Source organism: Stegastes partitus, unplaced genomic scaffold (genome assembly GCF_000690725.1).
Source record: "Stegastes partitus isolate 25-593 unplaced genomic scaffold, Stegastes_partitus-1.0.2 Scaffold864, whole genome shotgun sequence".
Classification (NCBI taxonomy): Eukaryota; Metazoa; Chordata; class Actinopteri; family Pomacentridae; genus Stegastes; species Stegastes partitus.
Window position 1 is genome coordinate 92,507 of NW_007578595.1, and position 27,712 is coordinate 120,218.

The 27,712-nt window shown below is 43.2% G+C and overlaps 2 protein-coding genes across 3 annotated transcripts in view; both read right to left on the reverse strand.

The window, feature by feature from the left end:
* agbl4 (AGBL carboxypeptidase 4) overlaps positions 1-27,712 on the reverse strand; it is a 250,453-nt gene that overhangs the window by 90,224 nt on the left and 132,517 nt on the right. The gene's annotated exons all lie outside the window — the stretch shown is intronic.
* Positions 1-27,712, reverse strand: bend5 (BEN domain containing 5). 2 transcript variants are annotated; one of them, XM_008293186.1, is made up of 9 exons: positions 27,702-27,712; positions 26,247-26,254; positions 15,457-15,561; positions 15,275-15,333; positions 14,087-14,217; positions 12,791-13,268; positions 11,015-11,163; positions 7,350-7,563; positions 1-6,368 (listed from the first exon to the last, which is right to left on the reverse strand). In XM_008293186.1, exons 5-9 carry the CDS (start codon positions 14,174-14,176, stop codon positions 6,172-6,174), a joined length of 1,128 nt encoding a protein of 375 aa, XP_008291408.1. In that variant the 5' UTR covers positions 14,177-14,217; positions 15,275-15,333; positions 15,457-15,561; positions 26,247-26,254; positions 27,702-27,712; the 3' UTR covers positions 1-6,171. The 2 variants fall into 2 exon arrangements, with proteins under 2 accessions (XP_008291408.1, XP_008291407.1); XM_008293185.1 differs by having other exon boundaries at positions 15,275-15,561.

The window sequence follows — 27,712 nt, forward strand, 5'->3', positions numbered from 1 at the left end:
TTTGCGCTGATAGAATAAAAGTCTCGATTTATTTCTGTTTATCTATACATTAAACAGGTGTTCCTGAATGCAGCAAGAGAAAAACACAGAACAGGATGCTAAGCGTCAAAGAGTTGCTCGCATAGCAGAGGTGTGGCCGGTTTAGCAAAGACATGTACACTCTCTATCGCATATACTTATAACATTTTCTGTAAATGTAGGGTTGCCTCTGCGAGGCTAAAGTAGGGTGAGGGAGTGTTTACTGCAATAGTCTTGAAGTTCTTTTCACATTATCATACCAACTGGAAAATAATCCATACAGTAATAACCCTGTCTTCCCCTAATGATCACTGCAATGCATTTATAACTAGTACAGACAGGTAGGTACCCAAGCAGCCCTGTATAGCTCAGTTTAATTCAACTCAGTGAAAACGTAGTTCTGTATGGATTTGTCATGTCGCCGTTTTGTCCCCTTTCGATTCAATCTCAAGGCTGTGCAGACACATTCAACTCTCTATCTCCGTAGTTGGTCCTCCACCCCGACAGTGATGTGGTACCAGGTTAGTAACTCAACACCTGCATAGGAATTCAATTACACACAAAGCTCCCTGGGTCAATTCCCTGGACCAGAGCAAAGCTTACAGTCGGACCGTCGTAAAAACGGTCCAACGAATGGCTTAAGTGCTTCCATAAAACCAACCGCTGTGTATTTCAAACACACACTACTCACAGTAGAGAGGCGCCAGCACATTTCATGTTCAAAAAAACATGGTTGGAGTTTAAAAAAAACAACAAATAAACTAAACAAATACATACATACTGAAAGGTAGACCAACCCGCCCCTTCAAGAAAAGAAAAGAAAGAAAACAACATACTTCAAACACTTTGGCGCAGAAAAGATTCCATTGGTGTGAACAGGGTGAAAGAAAATATAATGCACTTTTAGTATACTTAAGCCAAGCTCACAGTAATCAATCATGAAACGAATTGCTACACTAAATTCATCATCTTAACACTGATAATTACATCGTTTAGGTGACACTGAGGGACGAAGCGATACAACTGGGGGGTCACGGATGGAAGCGGCAACGAGATCGAATCGATCGTACCAGCTGACATGCAGGAAACTCCACAAAGAAGTCTTCGTGGATGCACTCAGCGATCTCAGTTTCCTTTGTTTTTGTTTTTTTTTAACACATTCCCAGGATCGCTTCTGAACTACCAATGGAATCCCTCCTCTAGAACCCGACTCGAACAGAACGTGGCTTTGCCGAGGACCTCTTCTACCGCGGTAGCACGCCGCCCCGGCCCCAGACGAGAGTTCCTGCGCGACAGTCTGGCGTGCAAGCCAGTGAACAGTGGCATCCTTTGAATCGAACTGAGCTGATAGTCGTGTACTATATCTATAGCTGTAACCTGATCTAACCAGTAAAAATGCATATTTCTGAAAATACAACTGCAACAATGTAAGTCGAGAGACAACGGATGCATCCATTTAAAATCAGCAACTTCTGAGGTACTTCTGAAACTCACAGCTGAGGATATAATCACTATCTACAATATTTGGATGGATAGCATATAGGTCGATACAGTAATAGCAGGGTTAGCGGTTTTCGCGAGAAGATATTTTGGCTTAGAATTTTGATTAGCTGAGGGGGGATAGTGGCGGTTGGTTGACACACCTGAATAAAACATAGCTGTAATGACGATAAAAACATAGAAAAACAGCACCATTTGAGGTCCGATAGATCAGTTTTTGAACTGTTTGCTGGTAGCACCGTCAACCAGTAAAAATCTCAGAATGCAATACAGAGACAGAACACAACCACTGATCAACTGCACGACATAGCAAAGAGCGAAGATATATATTCAGAGACGACCCCCTCACACACAGACACCCCCGTTACAGCAGCATCTTTAAGCAGGTAATAAAACTGATTTCTCCTAAGAATGATATTCGTGTACTGAGGTGTTTTACAAGTTTTATATGCTGTACATGTTGAGAGTAACCATTTTGTATAGAGTTTTTTTTTGTTTTTTTTTTTGTCTTTTTCTAAATCTTTTTAATATACACACATAGTTTACAGTCACTGACAAACACCAGAGTAACAATGAGGTAGGACGGTGAAGTTAGATGAAGTAGAACCGGTTTGTGGATTGTATACAAAGTTACTGATACCTTTTAATAAAAATAGAGGCCTAACAATGTGTTCCTCCCGTTTCTCTGATCTTGAAGTAAGCCTGACGTTGTATCTGAGGCTCAAACAGTTATGTGTTTTGTGTACGTTTAACTTCTGAGAACTGCGAGATGGAGCCACTTATCTTGTTCCACACAGTGAAGTTAAAAATGGATCTGTGTTGTTTTTTTTTTCTTTCTCCTCCTTCCCCACCAATCAAACTGTCAGAAAGCAAACATAAAGCTCCTGAAGCTCTGACAGGGTGTTCGCAACCAGAAAAAAAAAAAAAACACCACCACGCGGAGGAGAAGATTCGCCATTATCTCGATACGTGTGCATTTCTAAAAAAACTCTAGTCAGGAGAGCAAGGAACCAGAGGTGGCATAGGAAGAGGATCACAGAGCCAGCCAGGTTGTGTTTCCTGCCTATCGCTACTGAAGTGTGACAGTGAGAGCACTGGAAGGATCTGGTGTTGCGTTGCAGGGCCAAACTAGCCTATATCGTCCACTAATGGCCCTGCGCTGGTTATGTAATGGTAATAATAATATGCCGCTAAAACCCGAAACGCCTCTCCGCAAGTGACTCGGTACATTTGATAGAGATCGGCAGATTAAGCCAAATCTGGGTTAAAAACATACAGTACTTCCATACAGCTTTCATCCACAGAAGATTCTTTTTTTTTTTTTTTTTTTTGTCGTTAAAGGATTAGGCTAAACCGCGCTCCAGGAAAAACCAGCCTTTTGAAAAAACAGGTTTCAGACGACGTGATAGCTCCATAAAACGCTCCTTCTGTAAGCATCGTTTTAACCACACCCCCTTTTGGCATCGAACAACAAAGAAACAAAACACAAACACAACACGCGACAAACGGTGTCAAGAGTTTTCAGCAAGGTTGCTTTGCACAGCAGAAATCTTTTCTTTAAAAAAAAAAAAAAAAAAAAAAAAAGAAAAAAAAAATCGCATGAGTTTTCAAATACAGCCCAGCGCACGTAAACCTCACATGTTGCTTTGTACAGGAAGAAACGAAACAGGAAAGGAAAGGACGCTGGAAAAAGGGAACTGATTTAAAAGGAAACACCCACCCAAAAATATATATATATATATCAATAACACGCCACCGTTCAGGTGACTTAAGATTCACTAAGCTCCATTACCGTGGCATGGGCCATTGGTTTTTTTTTGTTTTGTTTTGTGCAAACCCCGCTGATTCCTCAGTCAGCATCCCCCTTCTTTAGCTTGATCTCAGCATTCAATACTTTGGCTTACAGTTACCACTCATTTGTAAAAATACACAATTATGCCTATATAAGTCATATTTATACATAACCAGCATATTGACACATTAAGTTAAAGCACATATTCCAGTCAGCTTGCACATTTCATTGGTAAAAGTCTTAAAATTGGTTGATTTTGCGCAGAAGAAGTCGTCTGTCGCTTGTCAATTCGCCAAATAATCCGTCTATTGTTCAGGAGGCTGCAGCGGAATTGTAGGATTCCAGTTTCAACATAACTTATGGAAAAAAAATGGTTAAACCGTCGATTAAATCGTCTTAAACTAAACCTATCGAGCTTGTTGTGGAGCGTTGGCATGTCAGGGGCACGTCTGACCGACAAAACGAAACTAGATCCCACAACTCATTCTTGCCGTAACAAACAACAAACCAAAAATGTTCTAAGGTGCTTCATGAGAATACAATGATTGTTAGGCCTTAAATCTATAAACACATTTAAAAAAAAAAAAAAAGGACAAATACCACAAATACATTTCTTTAAGTTTGAAGAAATCGCCCAGAAGTTTAAAGTGCATTCAATGTAAATGATTTGTGTTGATCTAACTACTGCATCTCAACTGTCAGAGCGCAACGGTTTAACATCTTACTATGGCAGATCCGCAGATCCTAAGTGAGGTTTTCGTTAAATATCACATGTTGTGAATGTAATGTATGGGTTCTGTTAAAAAAATTAAAATAAATCCGATGTTAAGGAAAGCCTCGCCTCTCTTGTTCCACAGAGATCACTTTGGCTAAGCGGAGGGGAGGGGATACGTTTTCATCTGCTCGTAGACGCCACTGGTCTACGTCTGGATACAACATCAAGCTTAAAGCCAACAATTCATATGAAAAAAAATAATATATATATATATATAAATGTAAAAAGAAACACATGAAGTCGACAGGTTAACGTGGAATTACAACATCAATTAGCTAAACCGAAAACTGAAACCAGAACCGTTAAACTGTAACATGACGACAAATTGAAATATCCATGTTTCGGTGGAAAAATAAAAAGATGTGATTTATGTACACTAAAATATCTCCAAAACATAAAAGTAGCTTAAGAAAAGGCTGATCTGAACTTTTTGAAATAACAAAAAAAACAACAAGATGGACAAAAAAAGAAGAAAGAAACCGAGAGACGGACGAGGATCTAAGAGGAGTCTGGCTTGATGGGCAGCTCTGCAGCAGATTCACAGTTAGCCACAGCTAGGTCACAGTTGAGATTTCAATCTGCAGCGTTTAGTTCCAGCCTGCAGACAGCCACACAAACCATTTTGGGTCAAAACAATATAACAACGGGAGAGAAAGGAAGGAAAAAAATCATGAAAAAACATACAAGAAACAGAGGAAATCTTAAAAAGTTCTGATGGCATAGCTCAGAGGAAATTGTCACCGGAGCAACCTTACTTTGTTCCCCAGCGATGTGGCTTTAAACAAGAGGGGGTTATTACAGGGTTCAGCAGGGCCAGACAGCTTCAACAGCACAATAGTGTTCCAGACAGCTTTACCCACAGCTAACACTGCCTCCACAAGAAGATGACCTGGAGCGTGCAGAGCTGTGCCCTGATTCTCATCCCGGCAGTAGTCCGGCTCAGCTCAGCCTAATGGTGTGAACCGCACAGAAAATAGTACCTGGCCACCGCTTACATTCTCACAGCAAAGTGCAGGTGAAGCTTCATCACTTCAGCTTGCTATATATTTACAATCACAGCTTACTAGAAAACCCAGGAGCGTTACCAGTCCCTGGTGATTGCCAAATCCATTTAAGGCCTTTCTTGGCATCGACGTGCCCGTACCTCCACCTCCACCACCACCTCCACCACTCAACAGTCAAGTTTTCTGAAAGTGACATGTATGATTAAGAGCAACACACGGACATCCCATCCAAAGCTTTCTTGTGCTCTCTCAATGATGGCAAACGTTCGTAACTTAAAGGTCAACATAAAAAAAACAAAACAAATACAGCACTCTGTAGACTCGACACCAGAGTCGTCCTGCCCGTTAAATCTCTATAAGCCCTCTTTTTAATAAAGTGAGGTGTTGTGATTAACCTACAGTTAAGGGGGCGCACACACTCATAATTAATCTCTTGGAGCAACAGAATCTCTGCTGCAAAATTAAATATGGCTGTTACTAATTAAGACTTGTGCATTTGAGACCCTCGTGTCCCGTTCTATGCAATAAGTACCAACAGCAAACACTGGGATCCCCGGCAGCTATCGGGTGAAACAGTCGACCGCTCTCTCTAACAGCTAACAGCATCTTTAAAAGACTTCACCTGGGGAACTGCTTTTTTTTTTTTAAGAAACTTTGTAAAAGTTCAAGGACTCAAAATTATGTTCTGACACAGAACAATAAATTAATTTAACAATCACATCTAATTTTCATCGTTTGACACATATGCACACACCTCAACGATCTCGGTACCAACGCCGCTGTAAAGCTTATAAAAACACACACACCAGCTCACACCAAACGAGTTCACATGTGGTCTAAATCTGTAACTGGTGGGTAAAGCTGTCTGCGAGCCAATTAGAAAACTGGGAGAAACGAGACGGTCGCTCTACGGGGAGGTGGGACGGGGCCCGTTTGTTTTAACCTAAGAACCAAATCCGATGTGTAAGAAATGGGACCGCTTCTGAAGCGGAGACAGCATCCCCCAAACGCCCACATCGAGTCCCCTCGACGTCCTGCAGACCACGCGGGGGGGCAGAAGGCGCTGGCGTGACGGTTGATCATTATATGCCATCGTAGGTGAAGTTCTCCATCTTGACTGTCTGTCTGATGAGCAGCTTGGACTCCCGCCGCTCCTCGTTCTTGATGGACTTGTTGATGTCCATTATCTTTTCACAAATGTATTTGTTCACTTTGGACAATCTCTGCGTAATCTCTGCACTGTCGGCCGTCTCTTGAGACACTCTGTCGTAGAGACACTCTGGGGAAGGAGTGTGAGGAGTCATCACATTAAAAGCTGCTCGTCTTGTCTGATGTACATTAAATGGATTTTTACAGATGAAACAGAGCGTCAGTGTCTTATTTTTGTATCTGATGTTTTCCAGCTTGACTCAACTTAAGCTGAATTCATCTCTTATGGTACGTGTCCACCGGAGCGTTTTAGATCGTGCTGCTTCCCAACATTGGAATTAACGAGGGCGTCACCTTTCTACAGGCTGCACCTGATTGGACGACGCTTCGCTCTCTGCTCTGGGATTTCAAACCGTGTTAACGTGACGGCTGGCTCGGAAACGTTTTGGTGAGAAACAAACTCCTAAATCTCTCCTCGGGTAGTTTAATTCGATGCACCTTATTTGCAGCAAGTAGCCTCAAGTTTATGCAAATGAGGAGCGGGAATCGCAAAACTTTGTCGCTGAAAACGCAAAGAGGCGCTACCAGAATGCACTGCAGGCCGCTTCACACAGACACTGAATGGGAAGTGTTCCAGTGATGATCTACAGGTGTGTTTTTAGACCGCGCTGCTTCCTGACTCTGATCGACAGGTGCCATCCAACAAACATCTGATTGGATGAACGCTTTAGTCAAAGGCTGCCTCCTCCAGGATTTAAACCTGGAAAAAACATGTCAGCTGGTTTGGAAATGTTCTCATTTATTAAGAAAACGGTTCACCAAAGTGAAACCGATCGAGGAGAGAAATGAGCTGCTGGATCCGTCTTTAGTTTAGATCAGTTTAGTTTACACGTTGGTTCTGAAGATTCCAGACGCGTCGGATCGAACTCGACGCTCCTCATTTGCATAAACTCGCCTTGACGTCAACTTTATGCAAATAAGCAGCAGGCGATGCAACGCCACGTCTCTAGAAATGCAACACGGCGCTACCAGAACGCATCTCGCTGACGGGACGGATCCTGTGGACACGTACCATCACACAGTCCTGATTACACTCAACATGTGACCTTACCTCTGACTATTTTGAGCTTGCTGGGCGACAGCGGAGGTTTGGGCAGGGCGTCTTTCTTCTTTTTGGTGGCCACTCCGGTGACACTGCGGTTTTTGAGGGTTTCTGTGCCCCAGATCATGACGGCTAAGTTCTTTGTGAACTTGGAGTCTCCCTGGGTCCGCTGCAGCTGGTGCCACTTCTCCTCTTCCACCCAGATCCCACCGCCAAGGTGGACCTGCAGGGACCACAGATTCACAGCCAAAGATTATTGAAGCACATCGGCCTGTCATTAAAGCTCTACTTCACCCCATGTTGTTAGTATCGGTACTGAAGGATGGCAGCGTTTGAAGAGAAGCTGCATTTCCTTACATTTTCCTCATTGCAAACCTTTTTTTTTTCGCCCTTTTCTAAACACACTGCAGCTTTCATGTTGACAAAACGAGAAGGATGACCGATTGTGCATCGACTGTCAACATAGCATGCCTAAAAAAATAATAATAATGAAATAAACCAAATCGGCGTTATTTTGCTGGCCTGGCCGACAGTCAGGGCGAGCCTTCAGACACCCTAAACCCTCCCTGTAGACGCTGTGTTAAACTTAACACTTAGAAAACCAACACAACCAGAAGACAGAGCATCTCGCCGACAGACACGCCTCATTTTTTGAAGGACTCAAAGAGCGACAGGTTAGCGAATGTGATAGACATCAGAACAACATCCTGCCCTTAAGTTTTATTTATCTTTTTCAGTCCTCTGAGTTTGATAAGTCGATCAGGGACGATGATAACTGCTTCATTTGGCTGTATCTTTTTAACTAACCTACTAAAGCGGCAAACACAACGCAGCGTTCACACTGGGAGCATTAACGAAGCAAGCTGCTAAATGATGGCACGTGTTAAAACTTTACTGCCTGTAAAAGACCCAAGAAAATAATCTTTATATTTATAATAACGTGAGTTTTATCGTACTTTGAAGCCTGTCTCTGGCTCTCATTCCTAAAAGGTTAATAAAATATGTTTCCTAACCCTTTAAAGCACAAAGTCTGCATCTCAATCACATCGTCACTGCTATATTTCAACAGAGGCAAAACTACAAATACTACAGATGCTCTGATCGTCCAGTAATCATCCTGTGATGATGATGATGATGCTGAGACACACAAAAACTTAAAACCAACAAGGCAGGATGTCATATGTACCATTACTTTAACACCAAGTTGATGCCGTAATTCTAAGAGATGCAGCGGTTCTTCATGGTACCAGAAGCATCAGCGTTACAGTAGATCTAGTAGAAATACAGAACCATGAAAGCAACATGTGCTGCAGCAACTCAGCAACAGGCCTTGTGGAAAAAAACCAGGACAAGAGTCGAGCATGAAGATGTTTTCTAAGTTGTGAAAAATCAAAAGGCTCGAGCAGCTTCAGAGATACATCTGTACAGGGTTACTGCGAGCTGAAGCTGCCCTCCTGCTAGACCCTCAGCATCGAGGACAAAGTGGTTGGAAAGCTCACAAACAACAGTAAATATCTGCAGCTCCACAACAACCTCAGCCCAAGCTAGATCCAACAAAGCGCAGCCGCTGATCTGTCCTCAAAAACTTATCGCAGGAACTACAGGACCCTCCTAAACGTCACCATCAGCTGTCAAAGGAGCCCCCTGGCTGCCCTGGTGTGGTGGTCACTGGAGGTTAAAACATCCATGAAGCTTTTAGCGGGTCTCTCGTTGTGCCTGTCACTCAGGGTGGGAGCACGTTCTGGGTTTACAATCAGACAATAAGCTTCTTAATTTCTCAAAGATGATTCAAACGCTTCTAATTGTAGGTTTTATTGACTCATTCATTAACTGCAGAATAAAACTTCTCCGAGACATATTCAGCCTTCATGTTGCTGGCTGCCTGTTTAAAAACTACCACAGCTGGACATCTTTGCTTCTGTCACTCCAATAGAAGAAAAGCTTTACATGTACCGTATTTTAATTCTGACTTCAACTTTAATGAATAAAACCAGAGCTCAGCAGATTCACCTGGTTCCTTTGCAGACTACGCTTTAAACTCGTGATGTGAGCGCTGCTGGAGCGAAATGTGAGCAAAGGATGAGTTGAAGCTCTGGTTTTGTTTTTAAAAAATCTGCTCTTCCCAATCCAAAACTCTTTGCTCACGTGCCCAGGTCTTCGCGCACTGTGTATGTGTTATTTTCTGGTATCAAGACTTGTTGAATTTTGTCGGTATCGGTACCTCCTACCAAATTTCTAGTCCTGTAACATCCATAGACGGGACACGATTAAGGCAAAGTGCAGGAGAACACATCTGAAGCAGCTACTGCTCAGGCCAAGGAGAAGGACCACTTTCACCAAGCAGAATACGTAAATAAGCTCAGGCCACTCGCTGCTTGTAGCTTGGATTAGCTTCATTACGAACTTAGCCTGCGGCCCTCTACACACTGTCACTGCACATTGCATAAGCCTGCACCAAACACTCCAAGCTGATTGCCAGGCGAGGCAGACTGCCCCGGCCTTCTAGGTGAGCTAAAGCAACGGGGGGCATATGTGACTCTGGTTCCCTTCTCTACTCTCTTATCACCGTAAAGTCTTTAGGCGAGCATCCAAAAGGCTTTTCCCTGTGCAGCTAATGTGCTTTAGGCCCCTGGCCAGTAGACAAGCTTTTTACTGCCCTCGAGTTAGACAAGACTGTTTTCATCCTCCCTCCCCTTTGCTCTCATTTATCTCTTCCCCTCCATCTCCCCTCCTCCTCCCCTAACCCCTCCCTCCCTGCTCTCACTAGGGCTAACCTGTCAGTCACTTTAAATTCCTCTCGTGCAAATAATTAATATGGGGTCCCTGATGTAGGAGAGTTCTAATTTGCAAGTGTTCTTCACGCTTGAAGTGGCTGCAGGCCCCAGAGCTTGTAGTACCAATTCCCCCCCTGTCATCAGAGACAGGACGCTGGTTGAGTTACAGCAGTGGGGGGAGTAAAGAACCCTAACAGGCTAATAAACACTGATGATGCTGGCTGGGCTTGCAGGAACAATAATAATCTTCTCAACCTTGTTTACCTGCTAGGGCAGGGCAGCAAGGGGGAAAGGACTGATCAACTATGACAGCATGTTCCCAGCTTTATGGGTGTTAAGAGGAAATGCAGCATTTCCTACAGAATCAGGGCACTTTCTGCTGCCACCCACCAGCAGAGCGTCGGGAGCACAGGACGAGGAAGTAAAGAATTCATGAGTCTTGAAGGTTGACAGGTGATATTAGGATTATGGGAAAAAGAGGGTTCTTGTTTTACCGGATATCCAACCGAAGAGACGGACGTAGAAATGATCAGAAGTGGAAAAACGCAGCCCTGTTTTTCTACTGACTGAACATTACTAACAAACTCCAACAGCATCACAAGTTAAAGTCCCGGCAGTCATTTCTTTATGACATCTTTCATTCCCGTGCTTTGAATTCTACTGTGCAGGATCCTTTTGTTTACATACGGATGACTGATTCTGCTTTCAAGAGTAAATGTCAAAATGAAAACAGACGAAAACAAACGGGGAACATCACGTAAAAGACGACAGAGAAGATTTGGAGGCTGATAAGCAGACAAGCGATGAGATTAGAAAAAAAACACTAAACTAAACTTGTGTGCCAGCTGGAGTGGATAAAGTAAATCTGAATAAGTAAAGAGCGCTTTCAGACAGACTTACCTTGCCGTCGTTGCAGGTGTATACTGTTCTGGGTGAGGGTGAGTAGCTGGAACTGGTGTTGGCTTCTTCTCTGCAGGTCTCCTGGGCCTCAACAATAGGTTCAACCACTTCAGCCTTGATTGTCTGAGTGCCATTGTCATGCATAGGCTCTAGGAGACAAAGAGCTCATTTAATGCTACAACAAATGCACCTTTTTAGACTGATAAAGCACTTTATGAAACGTTAACGCACTGGACAATATGCTATTTATGAGTAGACAGCAGCACCTTAATCCCTACAGTAGTATAGTTTGAGTCTCCTCCATTGGACCGCCGCCCGCCAGCTTGTTTGCTTGCCTCCCGCCTTGGGCCTTGGCTTCCTTGCGCGTTGCGACAGGCGGTTATTTTAGCCCAGTAACTAAGCTGGCTTGGTGGCCGGCCACGCTAAGCTCCAATGTAGCTGATGAGTTTTAATATCGGTCAGCGCACTCCATCCCCTGCCTGACAGCACCCCGGGGTGCTCTAATCTTTAGCCTGTCCATTAGATGGTCTAGCCAGTAGCCCGGCGCCTCTGTTCAGATCTGCGGGGGAGCTGAGGTTAACGCCGGCATCTGGCAAAGCTCGAGTTCGTCCAGCGCAGCGCGAGGCAGTGACACCGCTGTTAATCACACTTACAACCACAGCATTGTGTTGTTTAGCCCATCAGATAGCGATCTATTAGTTCACACCTTCTACTCCAGATTTATCTTAGCTTACTTATTCTTATGTTTACTAATGGACTTATATCTTATTGTTACTCTGTCTCTGTTTTTTCGAGTAATATCAGCCACAAGGATTTTATCTGGGATAAATAAAGTCCTAACTTATCTCATTAAAATCCCTTTGCTGGATTATAATCTATTTTATGTACGCCTTCATTATTTTATACTTTCCTTTCTGCTGCTTAAACTGCACCTCCTGCAGCATGTAGGTCTCAAATCTCTTCCCCCAAGTTTTCCTCCTTTTCGTCTTGATCCTGATTCTTCATCTAGACGTTGGTCTGGCTGGATTATGACACACTGGCATGTGGCACTGGGCTACACAACATGAACTTAAACTAACTTCAGGCTAACTGCAGTCTGTTAGCAAAGCTTCTCCACTGTACACTGATCCATGAAGTCTGACACTCCTTGGAGCTGAACAACTGGGAATCTCGTGTTCTGTATAAATCCAACAATATTCAAGAATGAACCCCCAACCGTCTCCTGTTTTAGCTCATTGCTAGCTAACTGACATCCTGTAACTCAAACCAAACTAAAGCACACAAACTCAAAGCTGAGCTAACTTTAGAGCTGGTTTAGTTTTGCTTATAAACGTATTAGCATGACATAAGTTTAGCATGATGACAGTAAAATGAACTAATCGATTTGGACTAAAACAAGGCCTGAAAAAGATTCTGAAACTATTTAAAGGTCTTCATTGCAAACATTTTTGTGATTTTCCAGGTTGCATCTCCACGTGTCTTTTCATGCATTTGCCCTTAAAATAAGTGTAAAGTCTTGTCATATTAGTGCAGACATCCAGCAGCACTGGGATTATAACGTGTCCACACACTTGCTGCAAACCTCCTCTCACTGAAAATGGACAGATTTTAAAAGTTTTGTCTCCCTGAGTGGCAACTTTATCACTACATACCAGCTGATTTAACTTTTGTAGACTTTTAGTTTATATGACAGCTGAAGTTAGAGGTTATTAATCAGCGCTGTGGCCACAGGCAGCAGAGGTCTGAGTGTCGGTGTGCATGTTCCTGTTCTCTCACCGCTGCCCAGTCTCATGAGAAGAACGTCCTGCAGCCTCCTGTTGAAGTCCCTCAGTTCTTTGACTTCTGTCAGCAAGCTGCCATATTCCTTCAGCTTCTTGGCCTGCTGCACCAGCTGCCGGCGGGTTCTCTCCAGCTCCTGCTGCAGCCTCCTCATCTCCTCCTCCTGTTGCCTGTAGCTGTGAACCAGCTCCTCGTACAGGACTCTGGGAACCACGGCGGCGGCTACCTCGGACACGCAGTCCGTGTCCACCTCCAAGTGCTGCTGTTGCTGCTGGTGATGATGCTGCTGATGCTCTGCCTCCATGTCTTCGTCTTCATCATCTGCGTCCTCTCCCTCCTCGGCCAGCCGGTCCTCGTCCAGGTCCTCTTCGCCCTCCATACAGGAGCTGGCCGCGTTCCTCTCCAGGCGAGCCACTACTGCTGCCAGGCTCTTGGAGGAGTTGGAAAGTGGGCGTCCATGGTCATGAGACAGGGCCTGCGGGAAATAGTGACAATTTAGCAAAGAACCAAGCCAGAGAAAGGACATTTGAATATGCCAAATTGAACTTTGAAGATTTTGGAGGTAGGCCCGTGAAAACATTTTACACAATTTTGCAAATTTCTTTACTGCTTCAGTAAGAACTTGGACTCAAATGTGACTCCGTGTGATTCCATTCAACACAGGAGGAAGAACAGACACAAAAGCCGTTCTGAAAATGACATGACAGACAGAATGCAAAGGGTTTTATTTGGACTGTGTGGATCTGAACAGGAACTGGGAGGAGAGGAGTCACCGAGTTCTTTGATGAGCCGCTCAGAGGATTTGTCTGTGAAAGGGCAGCTGTCCAGAGTGCTGAATTTGTGTTAATCCAGCATATGGTAAAAATAGCGTGGGGGATTTGGGGTGTCAGCCAAGTTTATGAAAATGTGACGCTGACGTATCAATACGTATATTTACATATAAGATGATTTGTGTGTGTGTACATCCACTGAACACACGCAGCCACAACTACGGCTGCCAGTGACCTTTAATTCACTACTTGTATTATTTATTTATTTAGTAAAGCCAGGCCGGGCCTTCCTGACACAGCTCAGCTCTGACAAATACACCTCTGTTAGTTCATTTTGCCATAAAATTAATTTCCATGTAAAGAGATCATATAAGCATGACAAAAGGGACAGCGTGACAGTATGTCATGGTGTTGTTTCATTAATAAACAGGAGCACCTTTTGGTCCGTTATCATCAGAGTAAGTCATGTTCACACTCTTTTTTTTTTTGCAGAACAACCACAGCCCACCTCAGGTGATCCTACCTTTTTATGTCTGAGTGGCATTCTCTCCTCTCCAAAACTGTTCTCAATAGAGTTTCCTGAATTCTTGATGGACATCTTGGGAATTTTCATCTTCTTTTGCGTTATACTGTCTTCAAATTCTTCTACTGTATCTGTGAAGCCCAGAGATAGAAGCAGGAAGAAACTCATAAAAGTTCCCCAGAAAGTTACACGGATCTGTCACACAGGTTCACACACAGCAATGAAGTCCTTCTGCTGCTTTGTCTCCTCATTCTGCTGCATCAAACTAACTTTAGCTCCATGTTCTACACTTTAAGCTTTCCACAGGACTGCGGTACAGCCCGTCCTGGCTCTGGCTGATGCTGTGAAGGTGTTGGCTACCCTGTACGGATCCTGCAGCCCAGACGGCTCAGATTCGGGGATTAGTGATGTAGCTGGTTAAAGATCGTGCACAGAAAACGAACATTACTGAAGCTGCGGCTGAAATCACTTCACTTGCACACTTGAGCACGTTAACACGGTGTCATGTAAGAGCCATGACGTTGGCATGTAGCTGACGGACACACCGCTCTGTGTTGTCTGCATGGACGTGTGACGCGGCGGCGACTGCAGCACCGCAACCCCTCTGTGGCACAAACCTGCAGATAAGCCAGCTAACAGGCTAACCGCAACCCGCCCCAGCTGCCGGAGCACCGTCTCAACTACACCCGCACACTTCTGCAAATGACAGCAGATCAAACAGTCAGATATGTTCATGATGTGCTGACAGCTCTGCGTCCGCGCGCAGTTAAGCGGCGCGGCGGCGCTAGCATGCTAACGAGCGCAGACCGAGCTAGCAGGCGTTAGCTTCGCGTTGTAAACAACCGTTGAGAGTCGCTAACGCTGCCTGCCACGTATTTAGCGAGACAAGCAGCACTACTCCGCTGAAACCAGAGAGGTAACTCGCGGAACACGGCAGTCCGAGTGTAAAAATCTGTAAAGCACTGACGACAAGGTATGACTACCTACCAAACTTATCTTAGCATATCTAGCTAGCCGCAGCCGAGGACGTTGTTGTTGCTATCAGTGTCAGACTCCAGCTGATCGCGGCGGACAAAAACACTTGCTTTGACACATTTCCGAGTTTCGCGCACATCAACGTTAGTCGGTCAGACAGAGAAAAGGAGCGTTAAAAAGAGAGAAGCCGGCGTGTCAAGGAGGACAACTTACCTGCAAGGGCAAGGATCTGTGCTTCGCACGGCTGGCCTGCGCTGCCATTCTCTTCAGTTCTGTGAACCAGATACACCTTCTGATTATCAAAATCTGTTCTGTGCAGAGGTCTGAAATCTTCCACATTTGAAACGGGCAACGCGTAGCACATATCGTCTTCAAAGAATCTAACAAAAGCATACATTATTTACTTCTCTTTGGTCCTGCACTTTGGATATGGTTGACAGTTTTTCCTCACAAAGTATTAAAAAAATATACACATAGGGGGGTTGGGGATGGTGTCTGCGCTCGGCTACTCATGCCTGGTCCACATCACCACGGCAGATCATCAAGGCATGAGTAATAGACATGACATGAACTTTGCTGCAGGATGCGAAGCGATTCCGAAACTATTTTAAATACGTGGACGCAGATTTAAAAAAAAAAAACATGAAACACGCATAATGCATTTGCAGTTAATATTAAAAAGAAATAAAATAAATATTTACATGATAAATTTTAGCATTTTTTTTAATGCATTGCTTGGTGTTAAAGTGACATTTGACTAATCTCGGGTCACCACCCTGATCAGTCCTGATACCTCAGATCACTTTCTCTTAAGCCCTTTCTAGATATGAGGCACAGAATATTTCTGGCTTCATCAGACTGTTAAAGTGACAGCATTCTGTTAAAAGTCATGTTTTTTTGGTTACATTCACACAATCACTGCACATCAAGTGATGCATAACACACAATAATAAATAAAAGAGTAGCTTATCAAACTGTCTAAATAACTAACTGCTGAGTTTATTTCTAATTTATTTTCAGTTTTTCCTAATTACTAAAAAACTCTAAAAAAAAAAAATAAAAAAAAATCTAACTACTACTTTCCCACCAGTACAATAATAATTATTAATAAAAAATAAAAATAAAATTCTGTATTAAAAATGTATTAAATGCATTAACATTAGCTGATTACCTCTGTGTGGCAGCTCACCTGTCTAAGGTGCAGAAAAGTTCAGTGACTTGTTATCAGACCCTGATTCATCGTGTCTACATGTCGAGGATAAATTATAAATGAGAATATTTAATGAACTTACCTGCATCGTTGTTCCATGTTGTTCCAAATGTGCAGAACTTTTCTCCTTCAGAGACGTTTAAATGGATCCTGCTGCTGTTTGAGGCTGCAGGTATTTTATAAACTCAGAGGAAAGACTTCTACAAAACAACTGGACGCCACAAACTCAGCCTCAGCTCCTCCTGATGCTTTGTGCAATAAAGAAATAGATTAAAGTCATTTTTATCAGAATCAGAATCAGAAACACGTTTATTCCCTGTTTCTGATTCTGGTGATTCTTATTATGAATCTAAGCTGTTAGTGTTTGTTTTTATTGCAGCCAAGTTAAATTTTTAAGGACGTTTCAGTTTGTAAATGTGAAATTGTAGCGCAAACAGAATGAGGAAGTTGTGATTTTGGCAGCATAATTTGCGTTTTGTGCACTTTGTGTTGTTTTTGGAACAACATTGGAGCTGAAATGCAGATAAAGACCCATCTCGAAGCAGCTCGTGCATGTCTGTCCGTTATTATGACTGGCTGCGGTTCAGACTTGTTCCTTGGCGGAAGTGAAACGTTACCCAGTCCGACCTGCCGACGCAACCTTTACAGAAAGGCGAGCAGGTTGCTCATTCAGACACGAAGCCGACATGTTCGGTTTCTGTCCGATTTACGGGAAACGTTGCGGGTCTGAAGGAAAGAAACTTTAGAAGAGAGTTTTTTTCAGATAGCTACAACAAGAAAAACCACCGAGATGATTAGCTGCCTGGTTGGATTTCGTTGTGCTTTCATGTGTTTCCCGGTGTTCCTCTCATCTGTTCCTTGTATCACACCTGAAACACTTAAGAGCAGCTGACAGAAATGAACTCTTTGTTATTGTAAGACAGCCAGGTGGTTATACAACAGGATGGATTTCTCTCAGTTGTTACTCTAATGGAGGGCACCACAGTCGATAAATGACACTAACAATTTCGTTCTGCTTCGGCTGCTGTAATTGAAAAGTAACTGATGCAGAGCCTTTTTTTTTTTTTTTTTCCTTCTCTGATATTTCGTTTCATAGTTTCAGGCATTTAGTTAGTTATGATTAGGCCCCGTTTCAAATGCCAGCTTCCCCGTCATGTTTGTTCACCGTGCTGTATGACCGCTCCCAGACTCTGCTAGATGTATACAAGAGAATTAAAAAAAACACACAAACACACAAAATGAAAATAACTCTCACAGCATAATGCCGCTCCTTTCATTTCAGTTATTGGAGCGGCGGTTTAGGCTGTTTTTCAGTGCAAGTGAAGGGTTACGTCTGCCAGCTATTGATTTGGGAGCTGGCTTCACTTTTCTGTGAAGGATCACGAAGTCAAACTGTCAGAACGCAACACATTCATACACAAAAGTTCAATTTTCTCCACGTTTTAAAAGCAAATGGACCGAGAATTATCGAGAGAAGTTTTGGAGGCTAAGCTTGCAGTTATCTCGTAAACGTATTCGCAGCTACTTTGGCAGACCCCACAAACTACAACAGGAGTGATGGTGATAGACGAGAGATTTGAGCAGCTTCTGAACAAGTCGAACAGAGGATTACTGTTAATCTAAGCTTCTGTTCAATGGCTCTCCTGTCCTCAAAGCTGGGCTTGTCAGCATAAGGCTGCTCAGTTTCTGGAGCTTTCTGCCTTTGAAGTGGCCGGTGTTTGAAAGACAACACCTCTCCTCCCACTTTAACACTCCTGCAGTGTACAGTCTGCACAAGTTTAGTCAACATTTAAAACTACTTTTTCCCCATAAAGGTGCAGCTGAGATAGAAGTCGGTTCACAGACACAATGAAAGTTGATCTCTCTAAATGAAGTGTATTTCCAATTCCTGAAAAAAGTACATGTGCATATTTCCCAAGAGTTTCAGAGTGATTCCAGCACAGTGTCTCACTTTCAAAAACACATTTACTCACAACAACTCGGGGCTGGAAATTCATCAGGCAAAAGGTTTGGAACGAATATACACACGGATATGTAAACGTTCATTAATCTGTGATTTTTTTTTGGAATTTCTTCATTGCAGATTCTACAAAAACTTTTAAGCAATTTTTTTGCAATATATATTAATGATTCTGACTGTCTATGTGTTATAATAAACTCTGTTTTCTCAGCTGAACCTATGATCCTGTTTTGCTTTCTCTACTGAGTCCGTCCTTGAAGATAACACGGGGGGTGAGAACTGGTCCACGTACTGGGAGACAGCGGGTTCCTCGGTTCTATCAGCTACTTTAGATACTCACACACACTTTGTATTCGATCCCAGCAGCTTCTGTTTACATGTCAGTGATTAGCCTGTTCACAGAAACTGGCCAGTTAACCTGCGTACAAGTCCAACCTCTGTACGGGGCAGGCCCGGCCCAACAAGATGAATGTGAATCATTTCTGGATATTGGGGCTCCTTCTGTCACTCCGAGCCCAGCGCTGCCTCACTTTACCTGTGACCTGAATAAATTCTACATCTGTGAACTGAAGGTTTCTCCGGTTTGTTCTTGGGCTTCTTACTAACATATGTGTTATTTAAAGTTGTCATTTTGGGGGAATTGTGTTTTGTAATTGATGCTTGTGTGGGGTTTGCTCACTGGTTGTGGAGTGATGCTCGAGCAAACGCTGAAAATAAATGTAGTTTTGCAAGTTAGACAGTGTGCAGGAATCTGTTTGAGATATGTTCGTCTCTCTCCTACACACCTGTGATGTGAAATAGATGTGCAAAAAGATCCTTTGTCTTACATAGTCTCTAAGAAAACTCCTCTGTACTCGAGGAAGGCAGCGTGACTAAAACATTTACAAACCAACATGCCTAAACTCTTCCCCTTCCATAAACTAAACTTGAATCAAAACGAGCTGTCTTTATGACAACTATACAGCTCTGGGCCTTTCTGTGCAAGACCGAGGAAAGAAAAGCATCCCTAGCATTTACACACTGGAAAGAAAAAACCCTCCAAACAGCTGTGCAACAGTAAGAAATACTGCAATAAATGCAGCCACAAAATCCTGCAGCTGAGTGGTTCAAAGTTGGGATCCGAGTGGCTGAGAGAGCACGCTGAGCTGTGTAATAAATAAAATGTGGATCATTCTGATATTGGTGCTGGAAGGCTGATTTGGCATCTATTTCAGTATTTATGTTGTTATTATACGTTGTGATGATCTCAAAAATGATCTGTGATACCGATTCAGTAGCGCTGACTTTGCAGAATTTGAGTGAAATGTTAAAACTTCCAACAGACCAAAGTGAGTGAGTTCAACAACTGATGATGAAGTGATTCCTATAAGTTGATTGATTTGGGAAAGTGTGTGAAATGTTATTTCTTTATAATGCAGTGCCTCTTTCTGTCTCTCATGAACAGAGCAACGAACCCACGCAGGAGGAACGATCGGCTTTTTACCACAACAGAATTAATCCAGAGTTCAAGCCCTGTTAGCATCATTAGCTCGTTAGCATCTCTGCACAAATTGTCCAAAATCTACCAGTTCAAGTGACAAATTAGTCTATTTATCAGCACAGTAAAACCAGTTGATTGAACTTTTATATTAAGTCAGCATGTTGGGTGTTGCGTTTCCCTTCCAGATCCACAGCTACTAACCGGGTCTTTACTCGGGCCCGGTTTGTAACAGGGTCGTTCCACCTCAAATCACCAGATTTCAGAAAATCTTCCCACATGACCATCTTGGATTGGGTTGAAAAAAGATGAGATTTTGTTTATTCACTTTTATGGATATTTACAATTATTATTTGTATCTCAGATGCCAATTAAAGTGCAAATGTGATTTTTTTTGTTGTTGCCATTTTTACCACGACAAGTTTGGAACATTCTCTTTCATATGACTTCCATCATGTGTTGGTTTGACCTGTCATTCATTGGTTGAGTAAAACTGTGATACTTACCATTTTTGAAAGAGTCCGTATCTCAGAGGCTGTTTGTGTCATCTCCATGAAATTGGGTACACTGAAACATCTCATATTGGACCACGTAGCACAATAATTCCAGACTTCTATAGTAAATCCTGCATGTTTTATGAGTGTACAAAGATGGTCTCGGGCGTTAATATTTCCTTACATTGAACAGACCATAGAATCCCAGTGTGTGCATTGAGGTACCTGTAATATGGGATTTAAACGCCTCTAGTATCGGGGAAATGTGCTCTCAAATCTGAAGTCTTTACCATAAATACTTCTTGAGATATTGTCATCCAAAGTGTTCAAAGTTAGGATCTCGTCACAAATTTCGCAAAAAACTACAAAAAAATTGAAAAATGTCCTTTTTTGTAGAAAAAAATATCACAGTTGGGATTATGCCATCTTGATGATAAACCTCTATCCTCAAATGTTCAACCCAATCCCAGGTGATCATGCAGGAACCTTCTGGTGAACTGAGGTGGAACAATCCAGCTACCAACTAGACTGGTCGACCAGTGGAGCGATGAGGAGAAGCAGAGACTCGTCGTAACGTTGCATGAACCTTTGTTTGCTTTTCTCTGGCAGCAAACACATCATCTGGGTCATTATTATAATGAAATTCCTGCCTGTCTTCACATTTTATAGTAACTCAATCACTTCCATTGGTGGCCTCTTCACAGCGGCTGTGGCTACGTAACGGTTTCTTCTCACAACGTCAGCTTCAACAGCAACTTCTATGAGCACATGAAGGTTCAAATGACAAAAATCAACCCCCAAAAACATCCAACCAGCGATGCCCTCAGCCAGCCGCCACTGGATAATTACATTCATCCAGTCACCCAGCCTACCGGACACCATTTACAACCGTTTGGATGTAAAGAACACTGCTCTTGACTGACCTTCTTGTTACAGCAGGTCCCAATGGGCCCACGTTTTCCACAGAAAAAAAACCCACCACCTACAAGAACAGGAACAGAATCCGACTACAATGTCCAGTCAGGAGCGGAGAGGAAACCGCTTCCATCCAGGACTTACACATGTCCGGAGTTAGAACACCCATCACACCCAGGAGATAGTCAGTACCAGCTCCTCCTCCTCCGTCAGGTGGAGCTCTGAACGCCAAAACAACCAGACTGTCTCTCTAATGAACACTGAAATCAGCCGATAACGACACAAACAACTCCTCATGACCCAGTGTTTATACTCTACCACGTCTCTGGTCCTGTTTCATTGCAGCATCGTCGTCCACCTGCTGCATGTATATAAAGCGTCAATAACCCCGTATTTATTCTGAATAACTGTATTTATAGCTGTCATTGGAGTCCACGCTGGACTTTGGTTTCTTCTAAACAGGCTCTCGTACGCGTATCTAAAGCTGCAGGTAGCAGTTAAAGTCCGTTTCTTTAACCTGTTGGTTGTGTTCTCGTGAAAGTTATTTAAGAGCAAAGACGAGTTAAATTCCTTGTACGTGCACGTGTTTGGCTGATAAAGCTGAATCTGAAAACTGTACACTTATATATATTGTAACACACTTGTCATAGCAGGAGCCTCCTCTGTGGAGCTGCTGACATTAATGTGTTCAATAACAAACCCTGAAACTGCCTCAGCTAAATGGAACGCAGCCGTCATTAACTTCATTGATTACACCTGTGCTTTTTCTCTCCCATCCCCCCCGCTGTGCACGCTGGCTCGCCGTCACGCTTTACTGAATTAATAATATTAGCAACACCTGTGCTTTCCCTACTTTTTAAAATTAATGTTCTGCCAGTAAACTCCAGTTTAAAAAGAAAAAAACCTCCTTATTGACAACATTTGACAAATGGGAGGCAGAGAGGCAACAGTTTGTGATTATTTTCTGGGATGTTCAGAAATCTGTTTTTTTATAATTGTACATTTGTTTTAATTTTTGCAGCTCTGAGATTGTTTGGTTTGTGCGATCCATCATAGGAGCTGGTTGGTTGTACAAACCTCACCTACTCACAACCTGCTTAGTGCTGAAACAAGGCAGACATGTTTTATTCTATTGCACCTGTTTGGCGTTTGTGAAGTTTGGTTTTGCAGCTACCGCCACTCAAATGAAACTGATTTGCAGATGCTCGGGCGTTATCGGCGTTTGATGCTCTTAAGTTTTCCACTTCGGTTTCATTCCTCAGCATCCTGCATGTTTAGACCTGACGAGGAACGCCGCCGTCACCTTCCCTCTCTAAACTCACAGACGAATGTTTGGCCGCGGTGGCAGCAGAAAACGTTTGGTCTTTAAGGAAGAGACTCAATTACGGCGGTGAAATTGCTACAGAGCAGAAAGCTGTAAAGTTCTGACTCTGTATTTCTGCTGTGTGTTGTGTTTCCTTCCAACCAAACCTGCTGATTGATTATTGCTGTTGTTGTTGTTTGGAGGTTGTCAGATGTTGGTAATATGAGAACGCTGTTATCTGTAATGTCTGTTTGATTCTGCAGCAGTAAGGCAAAAAGCAGAGATTATTGTAAACTTATGAAATATTCTGCTTCTGATTCATTGCTGCGAGAGAATCGGAGGACAAGATAATGTGTTTAAATTATCACAACAAAGGACGGAGAGCGGGGACGGGATATTTATCAAAAGTGAACAAACCTTAGCGTTTATAATTACACACACACAGAAAAATATAAGAATATACGGCGGTAATTAAAGAGGGGATGGCGCCACTTTCATTAAGTCTCAAATGACCTTTCCACACCCGAAATGCTAATAAATGAAAAAATATCAGTTCGACGCTGCGCGCCCATTGTTGTGTGTTGATTTTTCACCATTATGAGAATTTAATTCACAGCTGCTATTTGTTTAATAAATCCAAACTGCTCTCTTTTTTTCTTTTTTTCAATAATTAGTCAAGCACACAGCTTTGATTTTGGCCTAAACTATTGGCGCGCTAATTAGCCGACGCTACAGCCGAGCAGCACAACCCCACATATTATTTTTGCTGTGTTTTATCTGTGTGTAGCGATGGAGGGGGGACGGGGGGCAAGTTGATCTGCTAAAAGACTCCGAGTCAGGACAGAAGCCAGACATCATGTCCTGCCTATTAGCTCCACACTGCCAGGCTCATCTATCTTTATTGGTCATCCATTAGCCTGCATTAAAGGGAGACACGGGATAATAGCAGTAATGATGCTGATGATGGAATTAGACTGCAGTTACACACGTCATCATCGCCGCGCCGCCACTGGAATCATAAAGAGTTCCCACAGACAAACGGACAGATGGATGGACGGTTAACAGGCCCCCTCTGATCGGACAAAGAGCCGAGGATGTGGGGTTCATCTGACGAATAAACATGGACGTTTCCTTTGCAGGAAGCAGCACCTGCGCCGGTCTGCGGGACGGACAGATGCTGGTGCAGGTGTGCTGGTGATGACGGTTGGCAGACGCAGAAAAGTGACGGCGTTGGACAGCGAGGACCATTAGGGCGACTTTCCTGGACAGATGCTCGGAAATCAGGGACGCAAAGAGCAAAATGAAGATACGGGTGTCTGGTTCTGAGATTCAGAGGAAAAAAAAAAACACACACAAAAAAACAAACATCTTTTATGGCGCCGCCGCTGCAATCAATCACAAGTGTTTACTGTCCGGGGTAAGAAGCGTTTTCCTATTTTGGTTGGAGGCATCTCACCAGACTTTCTCTTATTATGCCTCTTAATTAGCTCTGCATGAATTACTAATCAAGCATGAAGAAGGCATTCACCAATTTAAAAAGTGATAGCCCATGAAATGAACAGCACAGCCTCATACAAGCACATCAGTTACTGATGCTGCCGGCCCCAAAACAGACCTTTGACTGAAACAGAGAGACAGACAGAAGAAACAAAGGAAGGAAGGAAGAGGCACACACACACACACACACACACACACACTGTGGCAAATCTTATTGGGGATAAATCCTTCATTAAGTATTTAGAACGGTATCAGTGCTGGCCCGGCCACCACGCTGCGTACGCTCACTGATCCACCCAGGAGACATTGATCTTCTTCATAAGGAACATAATGACCACCAGAGAAATACTGATCATATTTCAGCACCAGTCAATTCAGTTCATTAGGGCCGCTCTGCCTCCTGCTGCGGACCCGTATTGATCTCACCAGACGCTTATTCTCTGCTAACTAGAAGGAAACTCCCAAAACTGTAATTTTATTTTTTTTTTGCAAGTTGAACAAAAAAAATAAAAACACAGCGAGGAACAAACAAGCCAAAAGCTGCAGACGGGTGTGAAGGCGGCGTGGACCGTCTGGCTGTCTCGCTGCCCTTTTTCTGCGTCGGCATCAAATGTCAGACACGACACAAGAAATCCTAAAAGTATCAAGGCTGTCCCCGGGTTTCACAGAGAATTTTTCTTATACCTTTAATACCTTTTCCACCCGTCTCCTCTCCTCTAATCTCCACTTATCTGGCAGCCAGGTGAGCCGCAGCACATGGCTGGTGGGCAGGCTTTGGTCTGTGGGAATACAGCTCATCTTAATGGTATTTTCCCCCCCTTCTTTCTCCCTTCTCTTCCCTTCTCTTAGCCTTTCCTCCAGGGCGGCTGTCAGACAGAGACGGAGGCAGCCAGAGAACTTCTCAGCGCTGACAGCGACGAGCCGCTGGGATTGGACGAGCGACCGGAGCCGGCCGGCCGTCGTGCGGAGGGGCGGCCCGGCTCGCAGGTGTGCAGCATCTGACAGATAATAGCAGATAAAACCCGAAGCAACCGGCGGCTCGCTGCTCGCCGGGGGGACCCGTGTGGATGGGGTGGTGGTGGGGGGATCGGATGAAGGGGCTCGTGTTGAAGGGCAAAGTGCTTTGACAACTACCGGCCTTTTATTTAAGCACCGACCAGCCAGACACAGACCCGAACCCGCTCGCACAGCGGTCAAAGACGGCGAAAGTCACGCAGCTCAAATCCCTCCACAGCTTCCTGCACAAACGGAGGAGGTTAGGATTGATTCTGAGGTTAATGCCGAGTGTCGGCGCGGCCGCCGAGTCTGGGAAAGCACATCTCAAGTCAGAAGCTGAATTATTATTCAAATTCCTTCTGCTGTTAGTTTCTGCTCCTTTATTACTTTTATGAAAAGTCCAGTTGAGTCAATAAGTTCCAGTGACGTCTGTTTATGTCAAAGCTTTTCCCCTTTTACAATAATTTACAGTTTATTGGACACATTTTCCCTGTTTTGTTAAATTACAGATAATAACTAGTAAAACCACGTTAGAAAAAAGTAGTAATTTACATGTTAACTGTTGAAAAATAGCCCAAAATCATTATTTTTCTTTTCAAATTCTATTTTTTATTTTTGACGATGTTTGACCATAAATATACTATTTCTGACCGTCTTTAAATCAGCAAAAAAAACAACATTATTTTATGGATATTTGGTGCTAATCAAAAGAAAAACAGTGCATATTAAAGTTTGAAAAATTTAAAAAAAAAAAAATTTAAACTAACCCTTTATTTTTTTAAATAGTTTGAAATTTCGACCCTGAAATCACGCCTTAAAAAAAAAGTTTCACTGCATTTAAATCAGCAAAAAATGTCATTATTCTACAGGTGTTTGATATTATTTGGGATTTAAAAATGGCAAATAAATGTCTCAACCTTCAGCCTCTTGTAATTTTACGCATAGTAATTAATTATTTTATAATTGATTGTTAAATTACATGATTTTGATTGTACGTAAGTCTGCTAAAAAAATATCATTATTTTACAGATATTACTGTTATTTCCAATGTTGTTGTTTTTTTTTTTTTTTTACAATTTTGTGATATATTTTTCTGGCCGCCTTGCGACCAGATTTTAACTTGTTTTTTTCTTCTACAGTGTATTTAATGTCTTCAGTTATATACAAATCTGCTCTCTATAGCAGAACTGAACTGTATGTGCAGCATGCAAATGACATAAACCTTTAAATCTGAGAGAAAACACAGTATTTGTTTGTCATCCTGACTTCTGACCAAACTGAAGCCAAATATCCGTCGAGTGATGCTTCACATGGGACGGACTAGAAACACAACCAGAACATCTCACACTGTTTTCTGCAGCCAGGACAGACAAACACTTCCTGGGATTCCTGCTCTGACTGTGAACACCTACGTCACATGTCATGCATCTCCTCTGCTGTCCAACCGCAGGACGCCAGCTGATGTGACGAATGTGTCCCTGGCTGCTGCTGAGACACATTTAGTCCTATGGACCAGTCAGCACCGATCTGACGCAGGCTGACAACAGTCCTGAGCTGCAGCCACAGAGGCAGCAACAGCAGAGTTTAAAGAGTCCGGAAAAGCCACAAAAGAATCACTTTAGACTTCAGTAAACATCTCTGTGGCGGTCTGTGATTGGCCTGTAAGGACCCATCTGTATCATTCCACCGTCTCCAATAGAGGTCAGTACAAAGTCACACACAGGACAGCAGGAAGACATAATGAGCTGAAGAATTTCCTGGATTGAAAAGGAATTCAGAGTCTGCTCAGAGTTTTCTGGAGCTGCTGCTCTGTAGATGAACCCGGTTCCTGACCCGCACTGTGGAAGCAGGGCAATTAAAAGTAGGATTTTCCCCTGCAGAAATCAATAATGTATATATTATTTTATTTATACATACAGTACTCTACATACACACCCACTGGGCCCACACGGATCTGACGGAGAGACCGAGGCGCAGGCTGAGAAACGGCTGCTAATGACCTTGACCAAGGTCAAGGTGTCTCATGGTAACGTGGGTCTACCTGCTCGGCAGTTTGGAGCGCTGAATATTCTCATTTAATCAACTTAGCAGAGTGACAGGTTCGTATATTAACAATTCATCTTGGCTTAATGATAAAGCCATATATTAGTAAAAGGTGCCCAGATGTTCTGATAATTACCCTCCTAAAGGCTCTGAAGCTAAAAGCGGCTGCAAATAGTGATATAGCGGTTGTTTGTAGAGACAATATCCTGCCGCCGCCGCACACACACACAAACACACACACACAGTCCAAAAACTCAATCCACCAGCCATAACACAGAGACAGAGTGGCATCGGCCTCTATTATCTAGTCCCTATGCTGCTAACACAAAAGGCTCTCTGGAACAAAAATCCAATCAGTCCTCTCTAGGAGGATTTGCTCCACAGCAGTGCTCAGCAACACTGGTGGCTCTGCTGGTGACAAAGAAATAATCTCAGAGCCCACAGCCTGTTCACAGACTGTTTACTGTCTTCGTCACATCGTCCTTTTAGAAAGAGGACAGACAGAGTCTCTCTGTTGTCACTTTAGTGTCCTCTGAGTTTAGCATTCTCTCTCTCTCCCCTCTTTTGTGGATGTGAGAACATGAAACACATGGCTGCCTGTGTGTACAGTGCGTGAAATTACCGTATTTGCGACACAGGGAATATTTACTCTAAGCATTATTAATATAGGCTCGACAAAAAAAAGAGGAGAAGCTTCAGGCGTATAGGCTGCAGACAGGTGTTAAATAATTGTTTGATGACAAACATTTTGAAAAT